At 42.1% G+C, this 20,354-nt stretch overlaps 1 protein-coding gene across 2 annotated transcripts in view; it reads left to right on the forward strand.

Moving 5' to 3' along the window:
• Positions 2,794-20,354, forward strand: part of GALNT12 (polypeptide N-acetylgalactosaminyltransferase 12) — a 45,438-nt gene continuing 27,877 nt past the window's right edge. For both annotated transcript variants that reach the window (XM_021387060.1, XM_021387061.1), the window contains exons 1-4: positions 2,794-3,191; positions 15,940-16,109; positions 16,803-16,992; positions 19,964-20,149. In XM_021387060.1, the coding sequence (XP_021242735.1) occupies positions 2,809-3,191; positions 15,940-16,109; positions 16,803-16,992; positions 19,964-20,149 (929 nt within the window). In that variant the 5' untranslated portion in view covers positions 2,794-2,808. The remainder of the gene's footprint in view (positions 3,192-15,939; positions 16,110-16,802; positions 16,993-19,963; positions 20,150-20,354) is intronic.

The raw sequence follows: 20,354 nt of genomic DNA on the forward strand, positions 1-20,354 counted from the left end.
GCACCTCACTACTCTGAGTAAAAAATTTCCTTCTGATATCTAATAAATATATCTCCTTTCTTTTAGTTTAAAACTGTGCCCCCCTTTCCTGTCAGTATCAGACTGTGTAAAAAGTTGGTTTCCTTCCTGACTGTAAGTCTTCTTCAAGTACTGGAAGGCTGCAATGAGGTCTCCCCAGAGCTTTCTCTTCTCCAAGCTGAACAAACCCAGCTCCCTCAGCCTTTCTTCATAGGAGAGGTGCTCCAGCCCTCTGATCATTGTGGCCCTCCTCTGGACATGCTCCAGCAGCTCCACATCTTTCCTGTGCTGGGAACTCCAGACCTGCATGCAGTACTCCAGAGGGGGCCTCATGAAGGCAGAGTATAGGGGGGAAATCACCTTCTTTGCCCCACTGGCCATCCCTCTTTTGATGCTGCCCAGGATACAGTTGGCTTTTTGGGCAGCAAGAGCACACTACTGGTTCATGTCAAGCTTCTTATACACCAGGACCCTCAAGTCCTTCTCCACAGGGCTGCTCTCAAGGAGTTCTTCTCCCAGTCTGCATATATATGTGGGATTGCCATTACCCAAATGCAACACCTTGCACTTGGCCTTACTGAACCTCATTAGGTTCACATTGGTCCACTTTTCAAGCTTCCCTAGGTCTCTCTGGATGGCATCCCTTCCTTCTATTGTATCAGCTGCACCACCCAGCTTAGTGCCATCAGCAAACTTGCTGAAGGTACGCTTGATCCCACTGTCTATGTCCTTGATAAAGATGCTGAAGAACATTGGTCCCAAAATGGGCCCCTGTGGGACACCACTTGTCACCGGCTTCCATCTGGACATAGAAGAATTGACAATAGCCCTCTGGCTGTGAACATCCAACCAATTCCTTATCCACTAAATAGACTAGCCTTCAAATCCATATCTTCCCAATTTAGAAATGTGGGCCGCATCTTTAGGGTTTACACCTCCACCACCCAGAAACTAGGGAATCCCTGCTATAACCTCAATACGAAGGCTGCCTTTGCTCAGAAAGGCTGGCAGGCAACAAGAAAGCACAATTGCTGGGCATGCAGTCACTGGTGCCACCCAACTGTCTTGCTAGATACATCTTCCTTTATATACAACATATGTTCTAATCTCCAGCATGCTGATAGTTAATAGTTGGATGCAAAGCATTTTACACACATATACATCACTACCATTAAGTTATTCCAACATGTAAATATGTTTTGAAACAAGATTTGATGTATATCTGTAATAGATTAACTGTATTGCTAAATAAGAAAATATTAAATTATATCTATACACACGCATATTCATCTGTATGTGTATCCACCTAAACTCCTTGGTTTATGGTAGTTTGCCAGCACCGGGATGACTCATTGTTATTCAGCATCCTCCTGCCCAGAGCAAGGCCTCCAACAGTACTTGACAAACTGTGTTTGTTGTCACATGTAATATTTATTAGCTTCTAACATCCGAAACAGCTCAGAACAGTATGCTGTCACCCTGTCTAGTGGCAGCCAGGTTTTCCCCTCCCTTAGCACCACACAGAAATTTGCAGTTCTGTTGATCCCACCTCACAGGGCTGGCTAGACCCTGTTCCCCTGGGTATGACCAGTCCTGGCGTGGCTCATCTCCATAGGCCTCCACAAGCTGAGGACAGCTACATCTTTGTGGTATCTCAAAACTTGTTTCAGCTTCCTGCTACTCTTGAGAGAGGAAATTCATCACTTGCGTTATGTTTATGTGTTTTTTCAACAGCAAAACCACACATTCTTATATAACCTCAAGGCCTCAGGATCCTAAGTTTAGAAAAGGAGGGCTGAATGCCATCAAGGGATGAAGTGAAAAATGAGCACAGGTGATTTGTTAAGTATATAATACACTGTAAAGTTGAGACTAAATGCTATAGTTGCTTTTTTAGAATTGGAATAATTAAGGTTGGCTCTCTTAAGATCATCTAGTCTAACCATCGACCCATTCACACCATGCCCACTAGCCATGTCCCTCAGTGCCACATCCACACGTTCCATGAACACCTTCAGGGAAGGTGACTCCACGACCTCCCTGGGCAGCCTGTTCCAGCACCTCACCACTACTTGCTCTTCTCTAGACTGCACAATCCCAGTTCCCTCAGCTGCTCCCCATGAGACCTGTGCTCCAGGCCCCTCAGTGCTTTGCTGCCCTACTCTGGACACGCTCCAGTGTCTCAGTGTCTTCCTTGTAGTGAGGGGCTCAAAACTGAACACAGCACTCGAGGTACACCCTCACCAGAGCCAAGTACAGAGGGATGATCACCTCCCTGCTCCTGCTGGCTGCACTATTTCTGACAGAACCCAGGATGCCATTGGCCCTTCCTGGCCACCTAGGCACACTGCTGACTCACGTTCAGCCGGCTGTCAGCTAACACCGCCAGATCTTTTACCTCCGTGCAGAAGGAGTTGTGTCAAGTCACGAAACAGACAGCCCGTTATGGGGATAATACATCTGGGACTTCACTTGTCCCACCAAGCGCAGCCCGAGGCGAGGCCTTGCCCCGGGAGCCGCTCTCCGCCCTCCCCAGCAGCCCCGGGCCGCCACGTTTCCCTACCCCGCGGGGCGGCCGGCGGCGGGGCGGGGAAGAGAGAAGGGAGGAGCCGCGGGCGGCGGAGCCGGGCGGGTTTCCTGGCGAGGCGGGGAGTTGGCGTCGGCTGAGTTGCGTGGCTTGCGCAGGTTCGCGAAAACTTGGCCGAGTTCGCCCGGGGCGAAGGCGTGCCTGCACCCGCGTCCGGCAGAGCGCCCCGCCGGCCCCGCCCGCCGCCCCGCAGCCCGCTCGGCATGGCCGGCCTCGTCGGCCGCGGGATGTGCTGGGGCAAGCGGGGCCGGGGCTCCCGCGGCGGGGGCGCTCTGCTGGCGCTGGGGCTGCTGGCCGCACTCGGCTTCCTCGTCTGGCGGCACGGCCCCTCGCCCCGCCGCGCCACTCGCGGAGCCCCGCCGCCACCCCCGCCGCCCGCCGACGCCGAGCAGCTTCGGAAGCCGGTGTACACGAAGCCCGATCCGGAGCCGGGGGCGCTGGGCGAGCTGGGCCGGGCGGTGCGGCTGGAGCTGAGCCCGGCCGAGAAGCGCCGCCAGGAGGAGAGCATCCGACGGCACCAGATCAACATCTACCTGAGCGACCGCATCTCGCTGCACCGCCGCCTGCCCGAGCGCTGGCACCCGCTGTGAGTACCGCCGGGAGCCGAGAGGCGGCTGCGGGGCGGGGCGAGGAGCCGAGCCCAGCCAGCCCGGCACGGCAGGGCTCGGTGCGGCGGCTGCCGTGGGCCAGCAGGTGCCCGGTGGCAGCGGTCAGCGGGGCACAGCCCTCGGAAACGCGAGGGCTGTTGGTACACTATCGTTTTTCCCCGCAGACCGCTTTAAAAGCACCGCATCGCTCATAGACTGGAAGCTATTAGTGCTTGTGCCACTGCCCTCTTCCCAAAGGCAGAAGAGGGCACGGCGCTGGCCATGGCGCAGCCCAGGAGGGACCGATTTCCTTTGCAGTGTGGTGTCAGCCTTTCCCCATGGCACCGTGCCAGTCCTGGTTGTCCCCCAGTTAGGTCACTGCAGGCAGTGTACTTTTCCAACCACTCCCAGCTCTACAAATATTGTACTCCCAGAATTCAGCTTTGTGCTGCACTCAAGTGTCTCACACCACACAGTGTGAATTGGGCTGTTCTGTCAGAAAGAAGATTCAGGTACGTATTTACTGGGATTGACCTGCTGTTTCATGACATAGAAATGCCCACTGAAATGCTGAAAGTCAATCTAACCTGGCACTTTCTTTGTTCCTGCATAATCCATTGTTCGGACAATTTACCAGGGATATGGCACCAGGAGCTTTAATGTAAGGATTAGGTACCGAATGATGGTTTGAGTCGACAAACCACTGGTTTGGTGCAGTCGTGAAGGTGGTGCTGCACAGCAGGGTTGGCTGTATGGTTGGTTCTGGCCTAATGCAGATGCTGTGTTTGGTTCGGAGGTTCACCTTGATGTGGCCTGTCCTATAAGGAAGTAGCCAGCTGCTGAGAAGGATGGCCTTAAACCAAGAGAAGAGGAGCCCAGCTAGGGTATGTGCCTTCATCCAGAGAGGACAAGGCCACAGTTACTACCAGCTCAAGTCCCTTCCACTCTTCCGCCTCAGCCAGCTGGTTTTATTGCAGCAGGCTCATGTGGTCGCAGGAAACTGTGGAGAAGGCAGAGCCCTGTCTCTGCCATAAATTCCTTTCTTGTTTGTGTGTCCTGGCCAGCTGCTCACCCAATTCTAGTTACAAATGTTCAATCTAAAACATGAATCTTACAGTAACAAAAAATTGCAGTGTGAATGTAAGGCCCCTTTACTGTAAATGTAAGCCTGACAGCATGCTTGTTTACCTTAGCTAGCTCATACTGTCCCCACTGAAGCAGTCTATACACTGGGCTATAGCATCTACAGAGGCTTTAGTTGTGTTTCTTCAGGAAGAGTTTAAATCATTTTAACAAATTGTTTAGGACTCCTGCCATTTCTCCCAGACCTTCTGCTGGAGGAAGTGGAAGATCACAGTTGTTGAGCAAGGGGTGATGTAGACAGAGGGGGCAGATTCTTGAAATAAAAATAATATAAGAAGACAGATGGATCTTGCTGTGGTGATGTGCCCTTTTTTATTTTAGTACTTGGATGTTGAAATGATAAAATATCTAAGCCAAAGGATTGCAAAGTGTTAATGGCATAATCTTGAAGATAATTTTTTTCTGAAGATAGGGCTGTGTTGTACTGTTTTAGTATCTATCTGCTGGTACACTGAAGTTATTAATGTATTTTCACACAGTAAAATCTAACTTATGGCAGAAGTATCTCAGAACATCTATCCAATTTATGCAGCAAATGTAAAAAAATTCCCCAAAGACAGTTTTGCAATAAAGTTGTTATTATCTCTCCAAAGAGGAAAGACTGTTGAAGAGATCCAGGTCCAAAAAAACCCAGAAGTGTTAAAAAAAGTATCAACAAGCCTGTACCACCAGAAAATTCATTGCATTTCAGTGTAACATTAGAGGCTATATGGATTGAAATGTCAAGAAATACCTGGTTTACATTATTTTATTTTGGTAATGCTTGACCAACCAGATAAGCATTTCATGATCTTTAATGAACTTTGGGGTGATGGGAGAGGCTGTGATGGTAGGAAATGAATAGCAATGCTTCAGCTGTCCCGAAAGTGGTGTGAAGACTACATTTCTAGCTGTGATCGGTGAAACTGCTTTGGTACATAATGTCCAGAGAGTGACAAATATGCCACTTTTTTTTTAGTGGCATTTCTGAGGAGAGGCAGAGAACTGTGTGCTGATAGGGCTCGGTTCTCTTCTAAGCTTGTTATTTAGAAATTGATGAAGAATAGAATTGGTAGCAGGTAGGTGTGATCTATGGAGAAAGACTCAACCTGGCTTTTGCCAAGCATGGCGTGTCTCAAACCTACTGGAGTTCATTGAAAAAAAAATAGATATAGTATGCTTTTATCTTCTGTGATATGTTCCTTAAACAGCTGTGGAATAAGGTGAAAATTCCTTGCATTTATAAATAACTGGATAAAAGATGGGAAGCAGTTGTCTTCTTGTTTTGTAGTGAAGGAGGGTTGCTGGTCATGTTTCACAGAAATCTTGTTGGACCCAGTGCTGTTCAGCTTATGGCATGGTTTCTGTAATTAAATGACTGATGTAATTTTCCAGGCTCTTTAGCCTGGAAGATAGGCTGCTAAGAGGTGCTTGTTGCTGAGCCACGGCACTATTAACTTGATGCATGAGGAGGATGAAGCACCTTGAGCCACCTCCTTGCTCCATGAATCCATGTGCTGTGAGGTATAAGTCCATCTGCTGTAAAGTTCGAATCAAGGATTCATCAGATATTAACAGATATTGTGCTCGGAGACATTCTATGCTGTGGGCTTTTGGTCTGTTACAGCACATTTTTGTGTGTGGGAGGCAAGTCTTGAAATTTAGATCCAAGGAAAATGGGAGGATGAAAAGAAAGGGGAGTAAAGATAGGTGACAACCTTATCACTTGGATCCCCCTCTGCTTGCTTTGACTTTGATATCCTTCCACATTCATCAGTGACCCATTTTGAGGGTGCTACCAAACAGAATTTTGGCTAGTAAGACTGAGAATATCTAAACTAGTAAGCCTTTAACCTGCTCTGCAAAATTATGGATACAAGGCGTTGCTTTATCAAAAACTGATGACGCAAATTTTTCTCACTGCTGTATGTTGTACATCTCAGACTTGCTGCCAGACCAGAAGTGTGGCAGTAGTTATTGATAAAAGGTGGAAGGGAGCTGTGGAGGTGTTCGCTGTTGTCCAGCAGTCATGAGCAGGAAGAGGAATATGGTCTGAGTTTAGCCCTCAAAATAATGTCATGTTTGATAATGAATTCTATCAGATGGTATGTACTTCATAATAAAGTTTCTTCAACATGAGATGTTTCTCCTACTAATATATTCTTGCCAATGTAAATGTTCAGATCTTTCTTGTTGTTCTCACAGACTACCATAACACGTTATTCTGAGAACTGATCCTTTTACTCTTGAATTACAGACCTGGAGAATGTGACAACTTCTGTCATTTCCTTTAGACAGTTGCTGCTTCCGTTAACTGTCTTGGCTTATAATCAACATCTGATAATACTGTATTTCATCACACAGAAACTTTTGCTATATGTGCAGTATACATGTATATATGTAAAAATAAACCTATGAAAAAGTACTCTTTTGGTTAAAATATTATGGATAAGGATGTACAGTTTACCAGGAAATTATGAAATGGTGATACAATTTCTAAAAGGCTGGGAGCAAAATATGTCATAGGACCATGGAGTAACAGACTGGATTGAACTGTTCAATGGTTCTTCAACTTCAGCATCAGTTTGTTGCTGCAAGTCTTCCTTGTTAGGTCCAATTTGGAAGGACTCCAAGGCTGTGTAGTCAGCAGCCTCAGTGGGCACCTCTTCAGGGCCATAGTGAATTTGTTTCCCAGTCATCACATTACCTAGGTGAGACAGATTTTCTTCCAAACATCCAGCCTTCACTTCTTGCATTTTTGCACAAGTGAGAACTGACAAGCAAACATCCTGTAAGCTACTGACTTTCTGAGGGCCCCTGTGGATGCAGCACGATGAGCTCAGGACTGTGTGTTTTGCATGTTGCCACTCAGCCTCCACACTGGCCTTATCTGGTCCTTCAGGGCTTCTTCTGCAAGCTGGGCTGAGGGTCTGCGAGATGGATGGTGCAGGCAGCCACAGGGTCTCTTCGGCAGCCTCACACAATGAATGAGGCATTTCCGGTTTGTCTGCTGGGGTTCTTTTAAATTCAGGTCTGTTCTCAAGGATTGTTCATGATTATAGACATTTTACCTTTTGGGGGGGAGGAGGGCTGTATTCCTCATTATAGGGGTTCTTTGCATATTCATTTCAGAGATGGTTTCCGCAAAATCACACCAGCCTTCTTTTGTCTGACTGTAATTACAAAAGGAGGAAGGCAGGGAGAGGCACTTTTGTGCTGACTCATTATTTTTCACATACTTGGCACTTCATGCTGTCATTCATGGTGGAAGCCTGAATAAGCCCTTCGGCATTATTCCTCCTGTCCTCACAAGCTGATGGAGTTGTCTTTTCCATCTGTCCTTACCTGGCAAGTGATTTTGAGTCACCACAGAACTCCACAAAACATTGGATATGATCTGCATAATAATTGTCAGCTATGAAGAAAATTTAGAGGTTCATTTTTTAATTTGAGATTCTATGTTTTGGAGAGAGGGCTTGTTTTAAGTATGTATATATGTGTGTTTAAATACACAGAGAGCTTCCTCTATCACCATTGATATTTATGCCTGTAGGACATGCAGCCATTGGAGCAGGTCCAGAGAAGGGCCATGAAGATGATCAGAGAGCTGGAGCACCTCCCCTATTAGGACAGGCTGAGAGAGCTGTGGCTCTTCAGTCTGGAGGAGAGAAGGCTCTGAGGGACCTTATAGCAACCTTCCAGTACCTGAAGGGGCCTACAGGAAATCTGGGGAGGGACTTTTTATAAGGGCATGTCGTAATAGGATGAGGGGAAATGGTTTTAAACTAGAAGAGGGTAGATTTAGACTAGATGTTACGAAGAAATTCTTCACTGTGAGGGTGGTGAGACACTGGAACTGGTTGCCCAGCGAGGTTGTGGATGCCCCCTCCCTGGAAGCATTCAAGGCCAGGCTGGATGGGGCTTTGAGCAGCCTAGTCTAGAGGGAGGTGTCCCAGCCTGTAGCAGGGGGGTTGGAACTGGATAATCTTGAAGGTCCCTTCCAACCCAAATCATTCTATGATTCCATGATTCTATGTTATCCCTGAGTTTAGAGCAACAGTTTTGTGCTAAGATTTTTCTGACTTTTAAAACTGTTTTTTCTGCCTATTCTTGGATTTGAATGTGAGTCTCACACAATCTATCTTGGTACTGGTGTTTTGTTTTGTTCACTGTGCTTTAATTCCCAATTCCATAGGCTGCCAATCTAGTAGTATCTTGCTTGCAAACTCCTAGAGCGATCCTCCAGATTGCTCCAGAAAAGCCTCCAGGCTTTTCTCCTTCTGCTCTGGGTAGATGTGGCACTGAGGGACATGGTTTAGTGCGCATTGTGGTGGTGGGTTGATGGTTGGGCTAGGTGGTCCTAGAGTTCTTTTCCAACCTTAGTTGATTCTATGATTCTATGAAGTGACAGTGTCTGGGTGTGATGGGCAAGCTGTTGTTTCCAGGAGCCTCACCTGCTGCAGTAGCAGCCTGCGCTTTCCTCTCCAGCGCCCTGGCTGCTTCCATAAGCTTCTCACATTTTCCAGTATCTTTAGATGACAGATAAAAAACAGCAATCACATTTTACAGCACTGAAAGTGGACTCCTTGGCATGCTTATCTGCAGAAGCTTGAGCTCGCAGGCATTCTCCTTCCCTGTGCATGCAGTATTTGCACCCAGGCTTCATTTGCTGTAGATGTGTTCATGCTTTATAGCTGAGCAGAGTTCAAACAAACAGTACTTCTACATACAGGCAAATGTTTTGCATAAAACACTTGTAGCTGTATATGCTTTTACTATCTTCATAACACTGTGGTCATTATTTTGGTGCCTTTTTTATTTTTTTTTCCCCAGGCTTTTTTGGAAGTGATAATTGGTTACGAGTAACTATATAAATTATAATACCATTTAACTACGTTGGTCATAATGCCTTCTAGTTATTACTTTATCATTAGTTTGCAGGATTCTTCACGTTTGTAAATAGGCTTTGGGCCCACACAGCGGTGTGTGACTGAGGTTTCTCATTCCTTCCTCCTGCGGTTATGTGGAGGAGTAATACATCTGCAGCATTACCGTTTTGTTTGTTTGTTTGTTTTAAATCAGGAGGCTTGTGTTTTGTAGCAGTACAGAACACAGGGATGCTTCCATGTGTGCTTTGGTATTTTAGTATACACATGCTTTGGTATTTTAGTATACACATTTTAATATATCTTACAGTTTTTGAAATACCATTTCCTATCTTCCATAAAAATGTGCCAGTTTTCTTTATAGAATCATAGAATCATAGAATGGTTTGGGTTGGAAGGTACACTTCATCATTTTGCTTTTATTTAATAGTAACCCTCCCACATTTTCCAGTGGATCTCAGTGTTATTTCTTAACCATTTTCCTTTGCAGCTTCTTGCAGAGTTCCTCAGCTTCCTCTGACCTCTAGACGACTTCCTGGTTTGAGTGGGTTTTGTTTTAATGTGATGCAGTTTCCAGATCAGTGACAGTTAAGCACAAAGTATGTTTTTTTCTTTTCTTCTCTTTTTTTTTTTTTTGTTCAAACAGTACTTTCACTACACTACCATGTCTCAAAAGTCCAGGTGCATCCACAGGATGCTGCTAGTGACGGTTACAATAACTTTCAGCTACTGTATTACCTTGCAAAATGTTTTTCTTGTCTCCAATCAAATTACTCACTTAAATATTTTTTTTTCAATGTAGATTTATGAAATCATACAGTTTTCACCTAAAAGGAAATTTTTGAATGTAGGTGTGTGAAATTGTACAGCTTGGTACAAGTGTTAAGTGTATCTCACAGATTTGGAAGAAGATTGCAAGCATGGGTAACCATTTGAACAGAGAGTAACATAGTCTCAAATCAACAAAATAAAAATAATTAAAAAAAAAAAAACAAATCATTTTTTCCTTCATACACACATGCAGAAATGCCTTCTTACCTACATCCAGAATCTGGGCCAGAACTTCTACAGGCTTCTTAGAAGACTGTAGAGAATATAAGCTGCACAGGAGAACCTATGGATATTTTTTCAATTTGTGGATTTGAGGACCTGATTGCATTACGGCCTCATAGACTGTGTTGTATTCTGGGGGGACGGCAGAACCAAGTGCAGTCTTTGCATTCCTTGCTTGGATAAGGCCTTGAGGCTTCTTAATTTTTAAGCAAAACTGACACTTCCTTCAAGGTGCTTTCATCTGAGAAAATATATTAGGATGAAAAGTTGGGTGATGTTTGGAGGAGATAAGAGTAACCTGATTTATATCCTTTAATTGCATTGAAAACATTGTGCTTATACATCTAGGGTTTTGATTTAATAGCGTGGCTTTTGGCTTATAGATTTTATCCATAGGCTGCACTCACCTAAGGAGGAGCAAGGAAGGGCCACTCAAGCACAGGTTCATCTTGGAGGAGGTCACAGCCTCAGTAGCAGTGCACGTTGGCTCAGAAAACAAGGCTGCACTCTGTGTTGTGCTGAGGAGCTTGAGGTGCTCATGGCTGGAGGGGAGGGAGAGGGAGAGCAGTGCCCCAGCACAGCTTAGTCCTCTGCCTTTGGGAGGCATTTTGTCTTGGCAGGCTCTCACATCACTACCTCTGCAGTTTATGAAGTGGAAGTGAAGAAGATGAAAGTGGATTTGGATGCCCATGGCTGTTGCCATAGGTGCAGATCAGCTGTATTTTCTGAGTCCACAAAGTGCTGCTTTTGAGGACACCTCTCACTAAATGGGCGTCACCCTTTAATTCCACGCCTTAACCGTGTTCAAATTAGGAACTTCTTGAGTGCAGCTGAAGAATCTTGAGCTTCTCTATGATTTTGAGCATTCATATTAAGAATGTGAAAAACAAATTAAAATGTCAGCAGTCTAGAAGGGTTGTATTGATGCAGAGAGCTGAGAATAATTGCAACATCTTGATTTTCACCACATAACTTCTTTTTATGTTAAAAAATGTTCAAGTCCATTAATTCTAAAAGAGAAGTATATCTTTACGAAATCTTAAATAATTTGTGAGCAGATTGTATTTCTAACAAATTTCTGAAAACTTTCAGTTACATTTTATTTTCTTAAAATACAAGTAGCTGGGCATGTAGAACATAAAATTTGGAAATGTCTTGCACCGAAGCGTGTCAGCAACCCTACTTAAGTCATGGCAGCATGCCTGCTGTACACACATTCATGCTCTCTCTTCCTGCTTATAGATACAGATCTCTGAGAACAGCTCCTTACACTGAAATAAATTGAGTAATTACATTAATTGACACAAATGTTCTCCAAAATAGCCCATTGAATTTTGTGTAGGCATTTCCTGCCTGATGTCTCTTTAGTTTCTAATAAATGACCTATTACAGTGCTTACTAACAGAAAATTTTGTAGCATAGTAGGTGCCGAGGTTAAATTATTAAACCTGTCAGCCTCACAGTCTCAGTTAGACTGTAAATTGCAGATGCAGGATAGAAAGATAAAGCCCAAACCCCACGAGACATTTGATGTATAGTGATGGATCTTTACTAGCGTTATTTTAGGTTTCATTTGGGGAAGTTACATGTTTGAGTAGATGCAGTAGGGAAAGATCCAGGAGAGGTGGAAGGCAGTGAATGTGGTTTTAAGTTTGTGCTCTCTGAAAGAAAGACGTGTACCAGCATTATCCTCTCTTTCTTCCCATCTAGGAATATTAAGATTCATGACTGAATATCGTTAGAATTTACAGTTTTCTTTCCCAGTGACTGATCCTGGTGTCTTACAATTTTTTTTCAAAATCAACTTGACGAAGAGACATTTACTTTCCTGAAGCAATACCCTCTCATATACACACTTTTTAAACTTTATTGGGTTTTTAAATATATATATATATATATATAATGCTTATCTGTGTAGGTATAAACAAAATCAAATCCCTGTAGTTGAATAAGGTAATGAGAGTAGTTGTGTAATGTATTGGACATGTATTGTATTCATGACAAAGCTATTGTGTTTATTTTCCATGCTTAGAAATGTCAAATTTACAAGCAACTCATTTCTTTAAGCCTACAGGGTGATTCTACGGACTGTTTGGTAGCTGTGATAACAAGGTTCTGGGTGGTGCGTCAGCCAGCAGTAGGAACTGTGGGTAGTTTCCCCTCACTTAATTTATGGAAAGTGAAGCATCTGCCCTATGGTTAAACCTCTACTGACAGAGGAGAGGCGTGGCCCTACGAAGGCCTGTTGTCTATCCTGGATAAATATCCTAAGAAGGGTGAGAGGGATTGTCTTTGTGGACACACACAGCTGGCTAAAGGACAGCACTAGGCTTTCAGTTGGCTGCTGTGAGGCACAGTTAATCTGCTCCTGTCATGGCACCTGTCCCAGGCCAGTTCAGTGCTGGGTATTTGGGGGTGGCGCTAATGCAGGCCTTAGGAACTGAAAGCAGCTTGCAGTGTAGATAGTATAAATATACATTCTCTAGCTGCAAAAACATATTTTTGGACTACTATGTCCAGCTTGTATCTTCCCTGTCATTTTAATGACATATTGTAACTGACTTGGGTTTGGTTTTCTCAATAACCCAAAGTAGGAGTGAAATGATTCACATAGAAAATAGATGCTTGGATACTTGGGTGACACATGGGGAATAAAAATACATCTGGAAGCTTGTAAGGATGAATACAGAAGATGCACTGTGAAGATGGTTTTCCTGTAAGTAGACTTTGGGAAAGGGAAAAGGCCACTAGTTTTGATGTTGGGTTTCCTATCTGTAGCCTTTTCTTTTTTAAGCTTCTTTTTATTGTTAGGTGTCAGTGTTTATTGTAGATATGTATCTGGTTTAATTACTTTTCAATGACACCTATAAACGTTTTTATTTCTGAGAATCACTCTTTTTAAAACAAACAAACAACAACAACAACAAAAAAACCAAAAACACAACCATTTTCTTACCTCATTATTTTTCCAGAGTTCAAATGGTTTGTGATCTTCGCAATGGCATTATTTTCTAAGTCTGAGCAAAACTCACTGAAATTTCTTTCAATATAGAAAGATAAGGAAAAAAACACTTCATTTTAGCAACAGTGTTTGAGACTAGTAGCAGTTTAGTAGTAAGCTAGTAATGGATATGTGTCTTGGAAATAACTTACAAGGAGAATGTGCAAATTTCCGTAGTAGCTGAATGATGATTTTTTTTCTAATTTTTTTAAAAATAAAAGTTGCAAAATATTAGTTGCTACATGTGTGATGATTGTTTTTCCCACAAATAAACGTAATACGCTAAGAAGCTGAATTTGGTAGTGCTTTGCATGTTGGAATATGCCAACAGGTGATGGAGGCATTCCTGTTAGGGGGACAGAGAACAGGCACAGGCAGCCTGAGGAGCCAGCTTTCCTCCTCGCCACACTGATAACAGATTGCTCTTCTTGACAAAATGCTTTTCTTTTTAGCCTCTTTCTTGAATTCGGAAGCCTAAGAAATATGGGCTCTGGTCTGTTCCATGGGAGGCTGACTTTTTTCCACAGCCTTGGTAACACTTGATGGAGGAGGCAGCAATGCACGATGAATCAGGAGCAGACTGGGGACTGCTTTGTTCTCCGCCAAATTATGTTTCCTGTCTCCAGCATGTGATTTTCAGGCAAATCCATTGAAGTCTTTAATCTATAATTAGGCTTATAAGCTTCTTCAGACCTTTTGGATTTTTCCCTTTTCACATTAGGTAGTGCAACTTTAATATTCCATGAATCTTTTTGAGACATTTTCCAGAGAAAACTTCCCAGGAGGTTTTCTCCTATTTATTTCTTTTTTTCCTTAATTTTTCTAAAATGGGTAGGTTATGATCCTGTTTCCATTATGAAATGAACTGAAATTACCTAGCACAAGTGATTGTGATATATAACATGATTTTTTTTTTCTGGCAGTAATGAGCATAATTGTTTTACAGTAGGCTAAAGAAAATATGTATTTCTAAAATTGGATTCATGTGGTTGGTTTTTCTGTATTGCTCTTAGAGAAAAAAAAATATTAATTAAAATGTTATTCCATGAGCATTTGGCAAAATAAATGACTTCTGTCACCAGCCACAAGTGTGAGGCAGCTCTCTGCATGCAGCGTGTTTTAGCAGTGGTAAGGCCTGGAAGGACGAGCACTTTTCTTCTTCACTGTGTGCATGTGTATTTATGTGTGTGTATGCGTGTGTATCTTATATAAAATGAATGCTGTTACATAGCATTCCTGTCATGTTTTGAGAAGCACACATCTGTGTTCCTCCTCCACCCAACTATCATTTCTCCTTTTTGCTTCCTCGTTTTCAGGTATTTATTACAAAAGTATTCTACATACTTTTGTGGGGTTTTTTTTTCGTAAGAATTATAATTGTAGATGTATTTACCCAGATACAGTCTTTTTCTCTTACTACACCTCAGATCTTAATAAATACTACCTAATTTTTAAATAAATCTATAAGTCTCTTTTTACTGCCATCACAAAAGCATTGCAGTCGTAAATGTAGTCTTACTGTGCTCAAGGTAAGCAGTTTTCATATCATTGTCTGGGTGTTCTGAGGAATTTTGCCTCTCCTAAATGGGACTCATAGATTTTGCTGTCACACTTGCTCCTGGTCAGTTCTGGTTTCTCCCTTCAGTGGGTTTTGGATGGCTTACTGATAACCTGTATTGATGGGAGGGATGCCCTCTGTGCTGTGGTATCTGTTGGTACCCAGTGACCTACAGAAATGTGTCCTTCCGTCCCTCTCATCTTCTAGACAGTAAACTGGAAGCACAGGAAGCCTCTCAGATCTCTTAACTGCTTCTATTGCAGGGTAGTAAAACTTTATACAGTGCTTGAGAGAAAGGGGAACAACTGTGCTAAAAACTGTAATTATTTTAAAATTCTTTCAGACTAGGGGAATCCTTGTATGCTTGGCTCATCTGAAATTCCCTTGGCATCCTTAAATTCATTTAGAGAAGTTCATATATATATATATATATATATTTATAGGAAATCCATTCTGGAACTTAGTCCAAAGGTTTGCAAATGTGCTGGCTCTCCACAGTGCCAAAACAGTGCATTTTTATAACTGCGTTTTTGTGATTTCACTATTATTATCTTGGCGGTTCTATGGTCTTCCCAAATTATGCTTTAGTGTACGTATTTCATAGTTACACGACTGGAGTTTTTTGGGTTTTTTTTCTTCTCTTTATATGTTACTGTTTCTTCACAGTTACATTTTTACTGTCTGGCACTTGTTTTATTTTCCAAAACACAGGTTCTCAGTAATTTATGCTGTTTTTACCATGCTTCATGTTTTTATTTCTCCTTTTCTTTTTTCTTTTTCCCTCTTTCTGTAGCCTGCAAGGCATATTTTACCCACTGCTTGCTCCTGAACTTGTAATAATTTTATGCATAGGCAGCTTAAACAGCTACCACACATACACCAGCCCAGAATGCCTCCAATTACATTTCTGTTTAGCTAATTTGGGGAGCTGCAGAATTCTAGTCATAGTCAATTCTAGAAGACCAGTTTTCTAAAAGTATTTGCATGACTACTGCATGTACTCACAGTTTTGTTAAGTTCCTGTAGATATTCTTTTTTTACAGTTATGAACTCTTCATTTGGTAACAGTTTTCTGAAAATTGACAAGTTTTTTGCACTTGTACTAAATGTTGTCCCCTTGCTTACAGGTGCAAAGAGAAAAAGTATGACTACTATAGCCTGCCCAAAACCTCAGTTGTGATAGCTTTCTATAATGAGGCTTGGTCCACACTTCTGCGAACTGTTCATAGTGTTCTTGAGACATCTCCAGATATACTTTTAGAAGAAGTTATCCTTGTGGATGATTACAGTGACAAAGGTACACAAAATAATTTTAAATAATGTTGATTTTGTTTTGTCCTTCTATTTTTTTGGCATGTAGTCCACAGGAGGAAATGATCTACTCTTCTGGTAACACACCATGAAATTCTGCAACAGAGGTATCAAGCTGGAAAATGTTTTGTCTTTTGGAAGCCAGAGAAAATTTCAAGTTCTAGACCAAACTTAGTTTTGAATGGGGCATGTTTGTTTTGTTGTAATGTGAGTGCTTCCATATATGCATAACTACAGCCTTGTTGGAGCATTCCACCTGTGCTCATTTGAGCACGTTTCCATTCCTCCAAGGTTGTCAGTCATAGTATGGACCATCTAAGTTGTCTATTTTTATGTGAATTATGGAATGCGTAACAATGCTGTCATTTTCTATCACATGTGAATTGTGTTAAGAATAAAACCTTTACATGGTAAAACCTTCACATATGAGACAAAATTAACAATTTGGAAGTGAGAAACAGAGCAAATATGAAACATTCATTTTTCTAAAAGTAACCAATTTTTGTCCATCCTTATCCTTTCTTTATGTAGACTGTATGAATCAAAGTATGTGGAATCAAAGTTCCACATACTAAAGCACTAACTATAAGTTACATAATGCTCAAAAAAGAGCGCTCTTTAACGTGCCATAAACCAATCATTACAGCACTGTATATATGTTTTTATGTTGTCACTACAGATCATTTAAAGGAGCCTTTGGAAAACTATGTGGCTGGCTTACGCAAGGTGCGTCTTATCCGTGCAAACAAGAGGGAAGGACTGGTTCGAGCTCGACTGCTGGGGGCTTCTGTAGCCAAAGGGGACATCCTGACCTTCCTGGACTGCCACTGTGAATGCCACGAGGGCTGGCTGGAACCACTTCTGGAAAGGTAGAGTTACGCTCTGTCCAGACTTTGTCCTGTGGCAGAAGGAAAAGAGTCAGTTTAGCACATTCCTGTGCTCTGCAGGGGGAAAATCACTCTTCACAGACTTCTATCAGAGGTTATCACAGTCTGGTCCCTCAGGCAATGTATTTTTTTTCCTGGCAGAGAGCTATAAAATAGAAGTCTGGTGCATTAAGAGTTTTTTGTTTGTTTGTTTGTTTGTTTGCTGTGGGGACCAGGATGTTTTTTTCTTCAGAGGAGTGAAAACTTTGTTTTCAGAAGGAGAGTCCGCCCCTAGCTGTGAAACTGCCTTGAGAAATGTGGATATCAGCCTGGGCGGTGGATAGGAAGATCATCTCAAAAGATGTGGGCCCTGAGTCATCTTTTTTTTTCAGGACAAGGTACACAGAAGCAGATTGAAGGAGAAGTCAATAAACTCCATCTTCCTTGTCTGAAGATGAGCTAGGCCATATTTCCAAACTGTTTATGATACAAAGCGTCACTGATGGAGCACCTCACTGCATCACCCCACCGCCCCATCACTATCAAACAGTTTCAGTACCTTGATCAGATCACTTAGATACAGTGATCTGTACTGTATCTAGGAAAAATCAACTCTGTCAAAAACATTTTAAAATACATAAAAATCCTTTCCTCAAGGTCAGTGGTATGATTTGCATTCTGTGAAGGTGCTTTCTCAGATATTGCAGACTTCGGAGAAAGGCTAGAAAATCTAGCACTATGCAAAAGCAGGGTGAGATTTTCAAGAGGAACACCCCATTGTGCATTTGAAATCATATCTGGAATAACTATTTGCTTCTTAAAATTGTCATATGTATTCTTATTTTTTTCTAAATTTCATGACAGATACATTCCAGGTAAATTTGGGTTAACTGAACTGTACAGGTAATGTGAAGAAGGACAGAAGATAAAAATCAAAGAATAAGCACGGTTTTAATGACTGCCCTCTTAAAAAACAGCATGTAGCAGTGGAGTAATTTCTGTAATGTCTTCACTTTTTTTTTGCAAACCACTAGATGGTAGTCTTGAGAAAGAGTTTAAATAATTGTAAGTATAATAGGTTGCCTTCTGTAAAAAGTTAGCTCTGGATGTGTCTTGGAACCCGTGTCCTTTTTGCTCTAGATGCAGATGTCCATCTCTCAGCGGTTGTTTGCATGGCACTGGCCCAAATGTATGGAAGCAATATGTCAGTGTTAGAATTTTGCAGTGCAACCTCTCTGTATTTGTGATCTGTTTCTGCATTTTACCATCTAGTTAAATCTTAATTTACAGAAAAAGTGATGGCTTTTCACTTATCTGATTCCTTTCATAACTGCAGTCGTGTGCCAGATACATAATTTTTACTGCTCTTCAAGAACAACAAAGCTATTTTACTTTTGATTGGGAGTTTTTTCTCTGTGTTTGTATCCTTCTCATTGCTTTGTGCATAACCCTTATGCCAGTGAGAGTGGACATAACAATATTTGTAGAAGCCCTTTTGTGCACTCTGCCAAGTAGCACTTCAGTGGGGGATTTTAAAGAAGAAAACAGCAGTCATGTATTTCCCCAGCGGCAACAAGAAGGGACCGTTTCATGTTTAAGGCAGTCTTTCTCAGCTCAGACAGTACTCTTCTGGAGTCACTTCTGTCCTCTGCTGTATTTAACCACCACAAGCTGCTCTAATTTCAGAGAGCTGAGCATAACAGAGTCAGAGCCCCTTGTTCAGCCTGCAGATTTTAAGCTGCATATTCCCATGAGAAATGAACTGCCCTTGAATGATGGATACATCAGGTCTTTTCTGACCATCTAACATACTAAGTTTTTCTTTCTATGTGGAATGCGTAAATCAGAAGATGCAGGGCTAAAACAAGACTCAAAGTCAAACAAGCCAATTACTGATTGAACTAAGCAGAGATGTTTAAGAGTAGTGTAGAGAAGACTGCTAAAGAGTGATTTAGGAGAAAAGCCTTAGCTTGAGTTTGCATGCTTGAAGTGATCTCTTGTAGTACTAAAAGAGTCCTTTCCAGAATTTGAGGCAAAGCCAAAGAATCTCCTTACCTTTTTTAAGGGCAAATACTTTTGGAAAGGAATTCAGAAAACCTTGAATGATATTGAGAAATAGGAGGAATTTTATCTTCTTGTGAAAGTCTGCTTGGAAGGAATGTCCTCAGCTCTGATGTTCCTAGTAGTGATAGAGATCTTAACTATCTTTAGATCAGACTTGCTGATAGTGATGTCATTCTGCAGAACTACTTTTTTTGTCCTTTTAACTGTCTGGGTTTTTTGAGGCCATCTTCATGGTATTCTCACTATTAGGGATCTAATATCATATGTTGGTTTTTTTGTTGTTTTGAATTCATAGCATCTTTTTAAATTACTGTGTCTTTAGTGTAACTTTTTGCAGATTATCATATTTATAAGAAAAACTGTGATTTTGAGGACCACAGAACCATCTTATTTGTCCCTGGAGAAGGATAATGGTCATGCCAAAAGATCACACAGTTTCACCTCTGATATGATCCAGGAATCCCACTTCATTCCTCTTCTCTCTTTAATATCTCATAGGCAGCTACCTGTCTGTAAAAAAACAGACATTTTTGTTGAGATTGTGATGTTGGATATGGCAGCTGAGCCAGGTGCTGAAAATGTAATCACAAGCCATCTGGCATATCACACTTGCACTGTCTAGGAAGAATGGTGCTTGCCAGATGCTTGAGTCCATCCTAATGCGTCCTCAACAACAACAACAACAAAAACAGCAACAACAATGAGATGATTATTCTTGTAGTCATTTTTTCCTATGTTGTAGCATGAGTTGAGATGGGGCAAAATTTTGGGTTTGGTGTTCACCATTGTTTTCTTTTCTTGACAGCTCTAGTTTTTGAGAGAATCTTCTAGTAGAAGTAACTATTAGAAGCTTCTCTCAGTAATATGTTCTCTCCTAATGTGTTTATTTCTTATTTTAAAACCATATCAGGATCGCAGAAGAAGAATCAGCTGTCGTCTGCCCTGTTATTGATGTTATTGACTGGAATACGTTTGAGTACTTGGGAAATGCTGGTGAGCCACAGATTGGTGGATTTGACTGGAGATTGGTCTTCACATGGCATAGTACCCCTGAGAGAGAACAGAAGCGAAGAAAGTCCAAGATCGATGTGATCAGGTTAATTTTTATGCATCCCGTTCTTAAACTGTGAATGTTGTAAGTGCTTTTGACTTCAGTTGGAAGTGTCAGATGCTTAAAAGATACATGGCAAGTGAGTGCTTACCACTTGGTTTGAAATTATGTATTTTGTATTGTTCCCCACTTTTTGGAGTAGCTTCTGTTCTCCATGCTCCAGGAAAAATACTGCTCTAAAAGCTGAAAT

This window comes from Numida meleagris, chromosome 2, assembly GCF_002078875.1.
Source record: "Numida meleagris isolate 19003 breed g44 Domestic line chromosome 2, NumMel1.0, whole genome shotgun sequence".
NCBI lineage: Eukaryota > Metazoa > Chordata > Aves > Galliformes > Numididae > Numida > Numida meleagris.